At 33.7% G+C, this 17,364-nt stretch overlaps 1 protein-coding gene across 2 annotated transcripts in view; it reads left to right on the plus strand.

Annotated features, from left to right (window-relative positions):
* Positions 1-14,800, plus strand: part of CSMD1 (CUB and Sushi multiple domains 1) — a 1,153,949-nt gene extending 1,139,149 nt beyond the window's left edge. For both annotated transcript variants that reach the window (XM_068678424.1, XM_068678425.1), the window contains 4 exons: positions 1-23; positions 1,017-1,104; positions 7,684-7,816; positions 11,660-14,800. The exon at positions 1-23 is cut by the window's left edge and continues 90 nt beyond it. In XM_068678424.1, the coding sequence (XP_068534525.1) occupies positions 1-23; positions 1,017-1,104; positions 7,684-7,816; positions 11,660-11,819 (404 nt within the window). In that variant the 3' untranslated portion in view covers positions 11,820-14,800. The remainder of the gene's footprint in view (positions 24-1,016; positions 1,105-7,683; positions 7,817-11,659) is intronic.
* The last annotated feature ends 2,564 nt before the right edge of the window (positions 14,801-17,364 follow it).

Below are 17,364 nucleotides of genomic sequence, written 5' to 3' on the forward strand. Positions count from 1 at the left end.
ACAACTGGGCACTAGATGGTTATGTAAGTAACCAGACTACTATAGCTTGCTGAGTTTAAATTTTAAAGTAATTTGTGATTTCCTATATAACTCTAAACAATTTTTGTATTATAAATATTGAATACAGCACACTAGATGTCAGCGTAGAAACCACATTATTTTTCTTTTCCGAATTATGTATATAATCTTCTATCTCCCACACTCCCATTAGAATTTTTAGCTTACTAAGTGGAAAATGAAGTGAATCAGCATATTATGCTATGTTTTTGCCTTGTGTAGTTATACATGAGTGGGAATTTTACCTTTATTTGTTTGTTAAATAGTTCACTGTCAGAAAAATTAAAAGTTAAAAGAACTCTCACCTTAAGAAGGGATACATAACAGGAAGTTCTTCACAGAAAGTGAGAATGAACACTATTGCATTAGAAATAGCAGCTGTTTTCCTATATTGAGGAGTAGTATAGGTTTGGCACATATTCAGTCAATCTCAGGAAAACTATTTACACAATAATTTTTCAGCATAAAGAAGAGGGTAAATATGTAGTACCTTAACAGACTATTTTATTTTACTTAGAATTTTCACCTGAAGGATTTTTTTTATTGTCTCAATATTTATTAAATGTTGATTCTTAGAGTTGTGATTTAATCTTGAAGAAAAAGAGTTATTTTCCTCTTTGCAGTTTTCTTTTGTGCCTCATGTTGCTGTCTATGGGAAATATTTTAAAGACTGACAGCTTCATCTGTACACTTAACAAAATCTGTTAATATTAATTAAAGAATGTTCAAACCCAGCATTTACATCAGATGTTTTAAAGTCATTCCAAGTGTTATTTTAAAATTGTAACAGTGATGCAAACTTTCAATGATAAATGTTCTATAAACATAATCACTAAGGAAGTGGAAAAAAAATATCTGTAAAAACTTCATATAACTAAATCAGAAAAAAGGGTTAAGTATTCTTATTTATTTATATCAGAAATAAATTTTATGTTTTCTTCTTCCTCAACCTACTCTAGGTGTCATCAGGGCTTGAAAGAGGTGTTTTCACCTATCAAGGTGACATACATGGAAAAGACTTTGGAAAATTTATGCTCCAAAGACAAGGTAAATGCATTCATAGAGCTTTAGGATATATATTTGGGGGTTTTTCAAGAGCCAATTCAACAAATGACTCCCATCAGCTTTCTAGCTGAAGCAAGCATGATTATTTCATGCCATTGCTATTATAAAATATACGGTGCATATTTGAAATCTGCAGTTCAAATACCAAGTTCATTCAGCTTAATATTTTACTATCTCATCTTTTGTAGCATAGCTACCTAATGAAATGAATACAGAATGTTCCTAAAGAGCCATTGCAACTGATTCCTTTTCTGTGTACACTTTATATAATTAAAAAATAAAAATAAAATGCATGTCACACAATGCAAAGCCTTTTTCTGCTCAAATGCATAAATTGCAATCAGAATCACAAAGGAAATGAAAAGGGAAGATTCAACACTGATTTTAACATTCATTTGGAAACTGCTTATTTCTGGTGGGGGTACTTTTCAGAATATGTATGTGTTTAGACAGAATTCCACTTCACCATCAAAAATATGAAATGTATGGCTGAGGTATATATTCAAACACTACTCCAGCAGCTGCTGATAAACTAGTTATTTTTACTTAAAAAATAATTTTGTCATAAAAGCTGCTTAAGTATTTACTCATTAAATATTTGCTTATTAAATAGTTTTGAAAAATACCAGACATGGACATTTGCATTTCCTGATCCTGGAACATGATGTTTACAGCGTAGTATATACACAGCAAAGTACTGGGCTTGCATGGAGAGACAGCCCAGCTAATATGTCAATAGCAGAGAGTATCTACATTTTATAAATTGCCTCAGTTCCATTAACTTCACTGGTACTGTACCCAATGCTTTTTACAGTTCTGCCAAAACTCCCTTGTATTTCTACACTCTATTAACTGCTGTGATATCAGTTACCCTAAGGATTTGCTCATGTTGGCCACCTCTTAAAGTGCTATATATATGTTTAATCACAAGGCAAAAAGATCTTACTCTTCAGTTTCTCAGCCTAAGAACTGCCAGTTTTTGAAGCTGAATATTATTTCAGTCTTAAGAGTAAACTCTTATGTGTGACAGATTATCTATCTGCCCGTGTTTTGGTATAATCCTTATCATCATAATATCTAAGCTGCTTTTTCTTTCTGATTTTAACAAGCACGCTGTAAAAATAGAGCACCAAGATTTGCTCAAGCATGCATCTTATTTAATAGGCTTTGATATTCTATGATTGATTTTTTTTTTTCTATCTCACAACAGTGGGGATATGGGTTGTTGGATTTTGTTTTGTTTTCTCTTTTTCTTTTTACTTGACCCTGGCCAGAAAAGATATCACTACTTCTCCAGCTACCTAAGAAAAGTTTGGAGCCATTTGTTTCAGCATTGAAATCAATAACACATGGAGATAAAGGAAGAACAAGCAGAATGACAATTCAACAGTTACAGTATTCTCTGATAGCTGTATTCTGTGATGGTAGAAAATGTATCACTGTTGAGAGTTGTAATATGAGAGCTCAGTTTGTATTTTCCAAAGGCTAGTAAGGAGCTGTAGGGTTACTGTTACATGTAATGCTGAGGGATTCTTTTCTTCTTTGACATCTCAGAAGTGAGATTTCTGTAATTGCAGATACTCTCCATTAAAGGATAATGGATTTCTTTATGTGCTAATTAAATAGGCACTGATTGTCTATAGGTTCTACACTGAAAAACCAATAGCTAAAACAAAACAGCAAATTTCAGGTCAGTAAAGGTCAAAGGTCATAACATTTGTCCATAAGCTCTCAAATTCAATGATAACTTTTTTTCTCTCTCTTTTTTTTTTTTTTTTTTTTTGGTGTGTGTGTGTTTGGTTTGGTTTTGTTTTGTTTTTAATTTATTATGTTCATGAATATTCTGCTGAGGTAATGATCTCATCTGTTCTCCAGCTGAAGACTTATAATATTTCAATTTCTTCCGGAAGTTTAACTATTTGCTGCCTTTACACTAAGCCATAAGTATGCATAAAATATGCAGGCGCTGTTGCATAAATAATGTAATATGAAATTTGTCACCTGAAAACATACTTAAAAGAACAGCATTTGCCAAGAAATACTTGGTTGAATGTGAAAGTCCAATGTGTTTGATGAAGGTTTCCTTATCACACAATACTAGAGGAAGACTATGTTCAGTGGATACGCTCAGTCTTAGAACTTTATGACATGAAAATTGAAAGAACTTTAGTTTCTAAGTACTGTTTATCCTCTTTCAGAAGCAATTATGTTTGCTTGTAGCTTTAGAGAATAACCTAAAAAGTGAAGATATTTCTGTTATCAGTCTACCAACAGAACTAGAGCTATATCTGAGCCTGCTTAAAATGCCTAAGTTCCAACATTAAATGATTTAACTAGTGTTGCCAAATAAAACATCACTATGGTGGGCTTTTTATTTGATTTGTTATGTTCTAATATCCTGGCCTATAAAGACTGCAAGTCTGCTGCTAGTTTCTGCTTCTGTAATTGCCAAGTGCCTGTGCCTCACCTCTAGAGTTCTCGAAGATTGATGTTCTAAAATCTTGGCCTTGTTCATTCCAATTAGGATTGTCATAGAATCTTAGAATTGTCTAGGTTGTAAAAGACCTTCAGGATCATCAATTCCAACCATCAACCTGACCTACTGAGTCTCATCACTAAACCATGTTCCTTAGTGCCACATCCACACATCTCTTAAATACTTAGGGAATAGGGACTCTACCTTTGCTCTAATCACCCTTCTCCAGAAAGAAATTCTTAATAATATCCATTGTAAACTTCCTCTGGCACAACTTGAGACCATTGCCTCGTGTCCTATCAATTGCCACATGAGAAAAGAGAACATCCTCCTTACTACGACCTCCTTTCAGGTACTGTTAGAGAGCAATGAAGTCTTCCCTCAGCCTTCTCTTTTCCAGACTAAACAACCCCAGTTCCATCAGTGCTCCTCACAAGTCTTGTCTTCTAGTCCCTTCACCAGCTTTGTTGCTCTTCTCTGCACACACTCAAGCAACTCAATATCTTTTTTGTAATGAGAGGCCCCAAACTGAATACAGCATTCAAGTCTTACCAGTGCCACATAGAAAAGGAACAATTTCTTCCCTAGTCGTGATGACCACACTGTTTCAGATGCAGGCCAGCATGCTGTTGGCCCTCTTGATCACCTGAGCACACTGCTGGCTCATACTCAACCAGCTATCAACCAGTACCCATGGGTCTTTTTCTGCCAGGCAGCTTTCCAGCCACTCTTCACCAAGCCCATAAAGCTGCATGGGGTTGTTGTGACCCAAGTGCAAGACCCAGCAGATAGCCCTGTAGAATGTCATGGAATTGGATGTGGCCCATAGATCCAGCCTATCCAGCTCCCTCTGCAAAGCTTTCCTAGCAGATCAACAGCCCCACCTAACTTGGTATCGTCTGCATTACTAAGGGAGCACTCAATCCATTCATCCGTGTCATTTCAAAGTTTCTTCCAAGTACATTTAGCTTGTTTAGATTGAGCTAACAAATGTTGACAAGTATTATGCAATATGAATAATTAATTTATCTGTAATATATTAGATCAATGGGTGTGAATTTCATTTCTTGAAAATGGTCTATGATCACTGAACGTCATTAGAGAAGATGTGGATTTGAAATTTCACTCTATAAAGGTGTTACCCTTCCTTTCCATATCACTTTGCACAACTTTCAAAATTCACAATGAGACTCTGCATCTAAACAGGATACTCAGAATTTGAGAATACATAACAGTTATACATTAGCAAATGCACAAAAAATTAGCTAAGACTAATTAACTATGAAACTATATATTAATATGCTCCTCACACCCAAAAAAGTACCAAAAGAGTCTGCTGTTCAACAGTAATCAGCTAGGTGAAGACAGTCTCTGTTTCTCCTTGGAACAAGTTTACCCTCAAGGGCAGTGAGTTGCTTTCCATGTCAGCATTTTATTCTCTTTAATCCTTGAGCTGCTAGCCATCTTTGTCTCAGATATAGCTCTTCTAATTGTAATTCTACTTTTCTTATCTTGCATGGCTTTAGCTGTCACACTCTCACACTTCAAGAGCTGTTTTCTTAGTTAGTGAGCCATGTTGTAGTGATCAGAGCCATGTTGTAGTGATGCCAGACAGCAGAAACCCGTAGCTGAGGGTTACACAGAAAATGCATTTGAAAGCTCTAAATAACAATAAGTAAAGGATCGTAATGAGTATTTTCTTACAAAAAATTTTTTTTCTAGTACACATAAATGAGAATATTCAGTAACAGCTTGCACAGTAAGGACTTCATTGTATGATATCAAAATCTGAACTTTACCTGACTGCTGTTGTTTTTAGGAGGCTAAAGAAACTCCTGTCATTCTGTGAAATGATTGAAAGACATTTATAATCTTACAAAATATCTCTTGATTGAATAATGTTTCCCGGTGACAAAGTATGTCTTCTTCTTAATTAAAAGAAAACTCAACTATTTTCTGCATTAATTTTCTCTTGGCTGTAAGCAAAGCAATATATGTTTCTAGTTTTAGCTGTGTTAGCAATCAGTACCTAAATTAGAGCATTACAATAGGCCTTCCCATTTCTTATCACAATAACACCATCAGGAGAAATACAAAGTTCATATCAGGATACGTTTAATCACAAATAACTGTGAACATCATTGTAATAAGTACATGAGACCAAGTATTGTACATGAATAAAATTTAAATTCTCCAGAATTGGAACAAAGTTTCCATAATGAAAAACACACCACATGATCTGATCAACACTGCCAATGCCAATTAAAGGTTGCAAATTTTATTTAAAAGTTTCAGGATTGGTTATCTTAAATGCAGTACTTCAAAAACTGTGGAAATATCGAAAATTCAGGTACTTCCAATATAAGTTTAAGGTACTAACATCTGTGTTTCAGTTATCAAACACATTTACTTAAATTATCTAAATTAGTCTAGTTTTAAATGTTCAATTTAAAAAAGTATATATTTTTAAACAATCCCATAGTCTGTTCATACAGACTATGTACATACATACAATTACTTATAATGAATTTCAAACTGTTTTCTTTTAGTTGAATTCTGATTAGATATTTTCAATTTTTGCAGCTACTTATACATTAAAGTATGATTACTACATACAACATGACGATAGGTTTGAGAACATAACAGAAGGCAGTGAAAAATATTACATTTTTTTTCATGTTTAGTGATCAAAACTGATGATTCTGAAATTCCTAGGAGGATGCTTTAATTTCAAGGGGAACTTGATTACTTCTAGATTTCATAAATTTTGTAAGTTTAATTGTGCAAAATGTATTAGAATATTAGCAGGTGAAATATCTAAGTTTTAAAAATATCTAATGGAACAAAACCTTAGCTCATTCTTCTTTCCAATTGAGCTTGAACCACAAGAAATTATAGGAGAATTGCTTGTTTCTTTCTTAGATTTTCATCTTACTTAGATATGACAGTAGACTGTTAGAAGCAGCACAGTGGCTGTGTGTCTGCTATGTGGCTGATCTGGGCCAGAGTCCTAAAAAGACTGATGCTGCTGCTGCCATCAATGAGGGAATCATGGTGTTTGAGACAGTGCATACTGTTGGGTAAGAGCATTTCTGGGCAGTAAACACTGGTGTTTCCTATTCTACTCTACTAGCATCACCAACAATATCACAGAAGAGCAAATCCAGATATCTGTCCCAGCCTTGTCTGTACAGTAATTTACCTTGGCTCTGGTCTATTCTCTTTGAATAACATCTCAGTATGGCTTAAACTTATTCCACTGAAGAGCTGTAAGTTTGTTATGGTGAGAAGAAATTGACTCTGCTTTAATTGTAAAATTACTTTTCAACCTTCACAATTGTAGTTGTCTGTTGGGGACCTATTTAACAAATCTGACAATGTCTCTCTATCCTGATGGAAAAGTGGGTTCCACAAAATGCCTTTCAGTCCTATTTATCTGCTTGTCCACAACAGGAACCCAAAGAGGCCATGCCACAGGCGACCTTTGCATTCTCTGCACATGAATTTTATTCCAGTGCAAAAGCAGCCACTGGAAGCTCTAAACCCTTAAAGGAAATTGTGAAGCAGCAAGAACATGCACAGAGGTGCACAGGCACAAGAGTGTATTGAACCCAGCAAAAAGCACTGTGTTACCTCAGTTCTCCCATCCTTTTTCATGTTTGGTATAGTCACTCATTGCTTGTTGTTTCTAAGCTGAATATTAAAGATGCAGCCATAGAAAAAAATTTACAGTGTTAATCTTTTATAGTAGAAGGTGTAGGGCTTAATTTTATTCAGCTAGTGACTGTTGACAGGTACGTTTCATAATTATGATTTTTAACCAAAATAAGGATTATTTTACCTACTGAATACTGTTTTCAAAGCATTTTAATAGTTTTTAATGACACATTATTAAGTGGTATTAACAAGATCTGTGCTATGATACTGCATGCTGTTTACTTCATGTTTTTAAATAGAATGATTTTATCAAAACAATTTCTTTCATTCAACAGATATAGACAAAAATAGAATAAAAAAGATAACTTTTTTATTTAAAGGTAGATAGCCTGGAATTTTTATTTCTGCCTGTTTTTGTTTCATTTCAGGTCCCTTAAGTGCAGACACAGACCTTTCAAATCACTACTATGGTACAAACAGCAGTTCTGTTGCAGCTGCCATCCTGGTCCCTTTCTTTGCTCTTATATTATCAGGGTTTGCATTTTACCTCTACAAACACAGGTATTGTAAATCTAATTTATTTTCTACCTTAATACACTATTTGTTTTAATTTTGATAAGCATAAGTGAATAAAGAACACAACACTAAAGCGTTCCAGAGTATCTTTGCTCTAGAAAGACAAACATTTTAAAGAATTCCTACAAAGGGGTTCAGTGCAGAGCAGTTATTAATGGTGAACAGTTAGAAAAATAAGTCACTGTGTTAAGGAACAAAGACCTATAAACTTTGGTTCGTTAGGCTATCTGATTGAAATCTCAGGTCACATGTTATACTCTTTCATTTTAACACTTTATTAAATTGAATATATGCTACTTCTTTCAACATGTGTATGAGTATTAATTATACAAGCTGAAAAATCCATAAGATCCCTAAGGGAACAGCCCAAAATAAGACTACTTACAATACGTGCTGGATAAGCTAGCAGATACTACTAGAATTGGCATCACTTCAGCTTGTAAGAAACTTTTACATGTCAGTAGATAATAGAATAAATTCAATCATTTTGTCTAAAATTTAATTTAAAAACTGATATCTATGTATTTTTTGAATATTTGTTCATTCTAGGTATTACTTGTTTAGAGCTTTCTGGGAAAATTCTTGTGTTTCCTATTGAGTTACTATATTCACTGCTTCATGTTATTTGCAGTTTGTAAAATGGTGTTAAACAGAAATGCCGATTTTAGTAACACACTCTTAAACCTTTGTTCTATAATTATGATAGCAGGAGTATTTTGTGATTGTAAGAAAACATACAGACAAAATAAAGTCCACCACTGGCCTGTGATAGACTTGACTGTCTACCAACCTCAACATTAGATGATTTGTGAAGAAAAAGTTGCAGCGAGGCTTGAATTTGTGAGCTCCATTTAAAATGATGCATGTCAGGAAATGAAATACAGTCTTTGGTTGAAAATACTGCTCAGGAAAAGCTATGAATTGTGCTACAGAACAAGTTATTGGAAGATGCTTTTCTGGTGCCTACAGATCTGCATGCTCAGATAGCTCCAACTTTGAAATGGGGGAAGCTTATGTAGCAGCATGAAGAAACAGGCTTTCAGATAGGGTGAAGAGATGGAACCTAAAGGGAACATCGCTGACACATTGCTCTTAGAAAGAGGAGACAAACTCTAAATGAAATGTAATAGGACTGTACTGTGACCAATAGGTACATTTTGTTCTATGAAGTTCTATGAAGTTTATTAAGTCTGATGTGAGTAGTAGAGGTTTCTTTTCTATTTGGTAGGAATATATATCTATTTAAGAGACTAAAATTTGGTCTTCAGTAGAGCAGATGTAATCCCAATGTTTATGGTACTGTTGGTGCAGTACTGCAGTTCTGCCTACCTTCATCTAATTTAGATGTATTAGATTCTTTAAAAAGGAGATGTTGCTTATTAACTTGGTGTTTCAAATAATATTCTTCTTTTTCTGTGTTTTCAAATTATTATTCCATTAAACTATAGTTTATAGAGAGTTTATCAGAAGATATTTAAGGTATCTCCAAGAAATTAACAAGTTCATTAATAATTTAAAGTAGCTCTAGGTCACCTTTATTCTTTCTGTCAAAGAGGATGTTCCAAAGGAAAGAGAACAGACTATGTCACTTTGAAAGCCATTTTCTTGAAGATACCTTAGGGATGACAACATTAAATTTTCACAGTGATGTAGTAAGTAGTTATGCCACTGAAGGCTCTCTATGTCAGTGAATTTGAAAGTAGTCTTATGGAAAAAAAAACACTTTTTTTTTTTTTTAAACAGATACTTCTGCTGTACCAGATTAATAACATCTAATTAGAACCAGTGATGTTAAAGCTTTTTTTTTTCTTTTTTTTCCTAGTTTCAATACCTTCTATCTGGCAGACAGGGAGTGCATCAGGATAGAAAATGGCATCTCAGTCTTTCTAAATAAAATCAAAATATAATTAATTATTTACACATAGATGTTAAGATTTCTGAACATGTTTTGTTACTTCTTAAATAAAAACATTCAGAAAAATGTATAATTGCATGCATAAGAATTATTTGTAAGTTGTCATTTTCTGTTACTGACGTCTTTCCAGTGACAGTTTTCCCTATCTGCTACTGAAAACATAATAATTTCATAAAAGTTTGATTTTTCAGCAACCCTCTTTTGAATTTTTACTATGAAATTCTTTGCTAAATTGTTTAACATTTTTAAGCATCTATATTTTGCTCTTCTTCACAGACTTTCTGGCCCTATTTCAATGGCTGAGGGAAAGTATAAAATTCTATACTGGACCTCCTTTATTTATTTCTTTAAATACTTTTAGGTGCTGAGAGACTTAAAGTTGCAAAATACAATATAATATTAATTTTATTATACAATTTTACTGAATATACCAGGAAGTCTGCAAAATTCTGTTTTATTTTTCATTTAATTATTGGCTTAATATATTCTAACAGAACTTATAAAAATGTGAACAACCCTGAAGTTTTGATATGTTCTACATGGTGGTAAAGTAATAGCCAGAATACAAGAGTGGTTCCTGAAAGATAATACATTGTATCATTTGATCTACAAGTGTCAAAATTTCTGAAAATGTTAGCTAGGATTTGGTCAATCTGATTACATATGCCTGGACATATAAAATCTCTGTCAAGGTTTCTAGTACTGTTTATTGTAGGAAGTATTCATGGAGGTATACAGGCATGCAATGGCAGATTTATCTGGAATAACTGAAATTACTGACCCTTATCTGAAGATTTCTACTGCTAACAGTGTACCATTTTCTAGAAACTCACAGTGCAGAGCTGCTTAATTGAGGCTATGCTGGCTGACTTTGCACTGACAGTACATTTAGTACTGTCCAGGAGACCTGTTACAGCATTTCAATGGTGCAACACTAACTTCCTGTTCTGGAATGGTAATAAACTGCTGATAACAGCAAATTACTAAACTGCTCCCACTATCTCTACTAGAAAACATCTAAGTCAGTAAAGGCTGTGAGCATTTATCTAATCTAAAACCCATGATGCAATTGAAAAGAATTGAATTAGGAGCTGTTCACTCACGTGTCCTTAGGTACACCTAGTCGTCTACTCTATTCAAGTCTTTCAAACTGACAGTTTGTATTGATCTATATCAATACAATAATAATATTTATATGTTCCTACGTATACTGTAAAAATGAGTGTGGATAAAATCCCATATCTCTAGGAAAGTTAATTAGAATGCATTGACTGTGATATAATTAAATTTATCAGTTAAAGATGCCATTGAACTTTTCAAATTAAAACCAATACTTTGGAAAGACCATTACATATATTTGTAATTTGGTAATCTGTTAATTTAGTAAAGATGGAATAAGTGTTTCCACTCAATGGAAGAATTCTTTTATGGCCAGAGTATAGCAATCTAAAAATGAAAATGTCATCAGAAAATATCATAATTGTTACTACTGACATAATGTGTTATAAATATTATTAGCTTTCAAAGTATTTTGTTTGTACTTTTGCTGTGCATTGCTTTAGTTTTGGCTGCCAATTTGGCCACTAACAACAGGCTATGAAGTTGTCATAATTTTGACAGATTTTACATGGGGAATACTTATACCTCTATTATGCCTATATTGTTTTCGTGCTTTGTAGTATTGATTTGCCAATTAAGAATTTGTGTTCTTCTTTTCATGTTGTAAAAGCAATTTTCAGACAGATTTCTCTTACTTTTTAAGTCCCTGCAACATCCTTTATGGATTTCCATTTACCTGCGTTAGACAGTTATGCAGCTTGTGTAGACAGGAACTTTGAACATAAAACTTGTGATATTTGTAGAATTTTTATTTGTAATGTTTACTAATGTCCATTTCCTGCCTTTTTTTCCAGAACAAGACCAAAAGTACAGTACAATGGGTATGCTGGACATGAAAACAGCAATGGACAGGCTTCATTTGAAAATCCTATGTATGACACAAACTTAAAACCCACAGAGGCAAAGGCTGTGAGGTTTGATACGACTCTGAACACAGTTTGTACAGTGGTATAGCCTTCAGTGCCCAATATGACTGATTCATAGCCATACCTCTGATGGACAAGCAGTAATTCCTTTGGTGCCATATACCAGTTTCCCTTCTTCTCTTGGCTTTGCTGCTGTAATCTTTAACATCTTCTGTCAGCCTACATGCAGCTAAATTTTCTGGTAAAAATGTGTCAGTCTTCTGGGGATCAGACAAAGAATATTTTTTCATCTGATGTTGGATTAAAATGCCTGGCTGCATCTGCTTCAAATCAAGGCACACTTTAAGGAAGACTGCCAAGACATGCCAATTAGTCATATTTAATGCCTCAGACTTTCATATTTGTATGTGGCTGGATGCCTTTCAATTCATTCTTCTGGGCACTTGAGTACTGTGACAAATGAAAGCACCACGGATTATCCCCAAGTACAGGAATATTTGAAGAAATAAAGCTCTCTTGAAGGAGAAGACAACCTTCCTCGAGGTTGCATACACCTGAAAATGCTTTACCATTGAAATCTTGCTAAAAGTAAAAAAACTTACAGTGTATCTCATACATAGGGTGGTTTGCCAATTTCCCAATCAGCTGTTATATTGCAAAATGTTAATGCACAATTTTTTTGCACTAGAGTGTTCTGGATGATTGAGTAAGATACTGGTAAAAATATACAGGGTTTCTACACACTTCCATTGTATATAGACATTCACTCACTCTTTGCCAAGCAAAGCATTCCACAATAAATTTACTTGGAATATTAAATTATGAACCCTATGCTTAGCATCAGTTAAAATCTTGTGTGAGAGAGGACAATATATCTTTTGTCAAATTTTGACTAAATTTCTTTCTAAACGTGATTAGAAGTCAATGGAGACTTTCAGCCAGAACAAGAGCCCATTTCAAAGAAATTTTCATTGCCAGATTGTTTTCCTCTGAAATCAGTCATCAATCACTATTGTCAGTATCATTCTATTTAACAGCAGGGGGGTTAGCAGCTATTGCTGCTTGCCATGTACAAATGTGAATAGTAATTTATTTTAGATAGCTCATAAAGCCTGTGAGCCTGTGCTCATAATACAGTCTTCCCTTTTGCATTTTTTTCCATTTTTTTCCTGTAATATGACGTCATTTTCTGATGTTACATAAAACTAAAACACATTACAGTAGCATATGTAAACCCAGTGCAAATTGTCTATAACAAGTTGTCATTCAGTTTCTACTTTGAACAAAGGGAAATATTCAACTATCTTCACTTCCTGTTTTTTTTTGTTTTTTTTTTCATTTTTTTTAAACACACTGCTTATTGTTTTTTTACTTACACAGTTTGAAAGTTTGACATTTGTAACTATGAATGGTTGAGTAAATAATTAACATTTGCCAAGAATTCGAGGTTTTACTGAATGAAAACAAAACAAAACAAAAATATGCCAATGGGTAGATTAATTAATTTTAAAATTAAGAAATGGTGAAGTAAAAATTGATTTTATTCATACACATTGAGCTCAGAAACAAGGAAGGTTTGCTTTGCTTTTCTATAAAATTTGGGTTTGAGTTTCTTTTTCTCAAGCTTTCTCAAAATGAAACTGTAGCAACAATGTCCAGTTGCTATACAAAATTGGAGAAAAAGATTTCTGAACTCCATATGTGTGTGGGTCTGTCAGTTACACACTAAACAAAAAGGAGATATAAGTCCAATGACAGATTTTTCAGTTAATGGTGCAGAACAGAAAGAAAATTTCAGAAGTAACCCTTGGTCAGTTTAACAACTAACATCTGTTAGATGAAAAATACCAGCAATATAATGCAGTGTTGCAGGGCCTCCAGCCGTTATATTCTTCATATGAGCAAGAAAATTTTCTGAAGAAAATTTAATAAATAATCCTTTTCAGTCAGTTTCTTGTTCATTTTTTAGTAGCTTTTGGCTTTGTTTTTTGTTTGTTTCTGAGGTTTTTGTGTAGTAAATTTCATTTATCTGTAACTTCTCAGAGCCCTTCACATTTTCTGAGAAAGAAGAAAGTCATCATAACAAAGTTGTTGTCCTGATCCTCCTCTACATATAGGAAGTTGCTCTGCCAATGAAAAGCTTCCTTAAAAACAGTGAGCCAGGGAGGGAAGCTGTTGTGTGATTAACATTTTTGACAGGTGTTCAAAATTATCATTACTGTTTTTTCTGCAGTGACAATAGCAGAAAGAAAAAAGAAAAAAAAAAAAAAGAAAAAAAAAAGGAATATTGGAAACAAGTGCAGGATTCTAAGCTATGTAGCTACTATTGATGTAGTTACTATTGATGGTTTCTGTGTAATGACCCATCTAACTACAACTACTGAGGTATGCTTTGGAGGAAAGGTTGCAGAAACAGAATTGTTAAATTATTTGATGTGTTTTCTTAAACAGACCAGATTCTGTGCATTCTTTATCCTTTGGTTCATTTTGAGGAGGTTATGTGAGGATTGTTTTTCATGAGTGAGTGTTCTTTGAAATGAGACACTCAAAATTGGAGCACACTGACAAATTGTCCTGAGATGTTTGTTTGGAGTATTGCATAAACAGATGTTTCATACTTGAACCCAAGTAAAGGAAAGATGTCAGAGTTCTATCAGATCTATCCACATCCCTCAAATACCTCTTCTTCTCCATATGTTTGAGTCTTCTGTTCAGGCTGGATCTCTTTCTCCTGAAGTTATTTTACAGAGGGCTGTGTATGGTGCTTCATCAGAATAAGACTCTTAAAACATTGTACAGTGGCCAGGTAATGGCAGCCAGGAAAACTGCTTTCTGAGATATATGCAGAAGACTTTTCCCCCAGTGTTGACCATATCATTATTATGGGCTAATAAGACATGCTATATATTTTTTTTAAAAACAGGTTATGTGCTTCAAAGCTGTTAAAAACTGCTGCTTGTATCACACATCTTGCCTTTCTCCAGGCTAGCTGCAATAATTTTTTTTCTTGTGTAAAATATTTTGTAAACAAATAAAAGCTGTTATTAAAAAAATAAAAAAAAAAAAAAAGAAAGAACAGGTGGGAGGGTGAGGGTGGGGGGATTTGGGAAGAACGCTGGCATTATGATCAAGTCAATCTAATTTTCATTCCCAGTATTTCATTCTGCCATTTCACTACATGCTGCTGTGACATGAAGTAGGTGCAAAAGACCTTTTTGTACAGAGATATATTTTTTATGAAGAATTTGTAAAATTATTAAATATGCTGTACTTTTTTGATTAATGTAGGTAAATTGTTAAAAATAAATGTTTTTACAATACAAAAAAAAATGTAATTTTCCCAATAATGTAAAATTTACCATCTTTAGCTGATTTTCAGTTCTGATCCTATTACACATGTATTAATATTAAAGTGGCCTGTTAAAAATAAACAGTATTCTCTTTGGAAAAAAAAAAATACTATAAAAGATTGTAATATAGCCTGTGCAATGCCACCTACCTTAAAAGCAAAATCAGAGTTCTAATTAAATATTTAATTTTAGATTTTCAGCTTTTGTGTGACCTATTCTTATAAATATTTTTCTTCTATTTGATTTGAAATCTCAGATACTGATTTTTCATTACATTAGTTTGTTCAGCAGAATCTTCGTCTTGTCATTTTAAGTTCCCAAGCATTACGCAACTTGGCAAAAAAAAATAAAAATAAAAATAAAAACCAGATATAGTCTAGAGATATGTGATCTACATCCTGTTATCTTATGCTTATCATTCAGATTTTAAAATAAGACATAGGCTCCCAGATCATTGGTTGCTTTTTTAAAAATAACCTGTTTATTCATCCACAAGCCTGCATCCTACCTGTGAAAGTGATGGATCACATGGAGCCAGAGGTTCTCCTGATTGTGTATATGTCTGGGAGGTGGTTCAGCAGTCACTTATATGTGCATACTTCTACTGAAATGAAAATGCCTATGTATATAACAATGTATTATGGTTTTCAGGGTCAAGACCTGACATTCCAATCAATTTTACTTATTCTTTTATTTTACTATGCATTAATGTAGAGGATTTATTTACTTGATTTCTCTGTTGGCAACTTAAGAAGTAATGAGTCAGGCTTCAAGCATGTTCAACCCATTAGTCCTTGGGGAATCAGTGGTAGTGTATGAATACGGTTCACCTTTTGAAGAAAATTAAGATATGAGCATGTCCTTGCTTCCTTTTCCATCTTCACAATCTTTCCTGTTAATATTATGTCTTACAGCCATTTGTTAAAGAGTCCATCTCTCAGAATGATTTGACTTTCATTCTGATATTTAAATAAGCTATAATCATTAGCATAATCAATGGAGATACTGAGACGTTATTTGACAGTAAATTGTGATTTTACTTCTAATCCCAAACCATTGCCTGTATGTACTATGCAAGTGAACTATTTTCTTTTTCAGTACTGCCAAGCTGCTTGTCAGCTTTTGAAAATTGCTTTTCCCTTATGATCTATTCAGAAATATAAGACAGTATATTTAATTTTGAATTGTAGAGAAGTCATTGATAGAAGATATGTTTTCTGTTTGTTGAGGACATAAAGTTGCTTCAGAGCCATACTCAGCTGAACCTGTAAAAAACAAAAATATTTGTTTTTCAGCTGGCATCTGCTAGCTCTGTATCAGCAGTGAGGTCATAAACAGTATCACAAGGGATTGCTCACTATCAGTTTGATTTACTAAAAATAGAAGATGCATTTTTTAAAGCTGCCTTTAATTTCAAACTCCAATAAACTATATCAAATACATCGCTACCTGCTTTAGCATGATAGATAACTTGAAACCACATGAGCCTGGATGCATTTGATTCCATGCCTGAGAAAACAGAGGTCAGAAGGTAGAGGAGGAAAAGGTGTTTTTTTTTTTTTTTTTTTTTTTTTTTTGTTTGTTTGTTTTGTTTGTTTGTTTTCAGAACACTGCCTTTTAACAAGTAAAATAAACTAGTTTTTAGCATCTCTCTGTAATGCACAAAAGGAATAAAGAAAGCAATGTTTTAGGGATCCATCTCAGAAGCTTTATGTTTTATAGAGTCAGTAGTAAACCAGTATTAGAATTTCAAAACCTTGTCAACGGCCGTCTTGTAAACAAAACAGCATGGGATTGTAGTTTGGACCTCACCATGACAGACGAAAAAGTCAAGCAATGGCTGACATATGTCCAGTGGTTATGAGCACATCTCTATATATATGATATAAGGAAGCAGAAAGTACTCCTAAACAGTGTATTTGTTTATGTCAGTATATACATATTTTTAAAATAGACATAGTAATAATAGAGAAATGTGAACATAATTGGAGCATCATCAGCTCTGGCTCAGTTTTGCAGTGCTTAATTTTCAGATGCATTCTGCAGCTTGGTAGAAACTGCAGCATCGAGTCGTGTGCTCACAGCCCATGAAGAATAGATAGCAGAGGTAAGAATTTGCTTGTAACATCCATAGAGAGCAGCAAGCTGAGTGGGGCCAGCTATACTAATCACTAAGAAACATTAATGCAAGATCATCTCAGTTTTATTCTGAAGAACATAAATCCTTCCACTAGGGTTCCTAAAAGATTCACTTAAGTTGGGCAAATTAGTCACATCAGCTCC

The sequence above is a fragment of the Anas acuta genome, chromosome 3 (assembly GCF_963932015.1).
Source record: "Anas acuta chromosome 3, bAnaAcu1.1, whole genome shotgun sequence".
NCBI classification, from domain to species: Eukaryota; Metazoa; Chordata; class Aves; order Anseriformes; family Anatidae; genus Anas; species Anas acuta.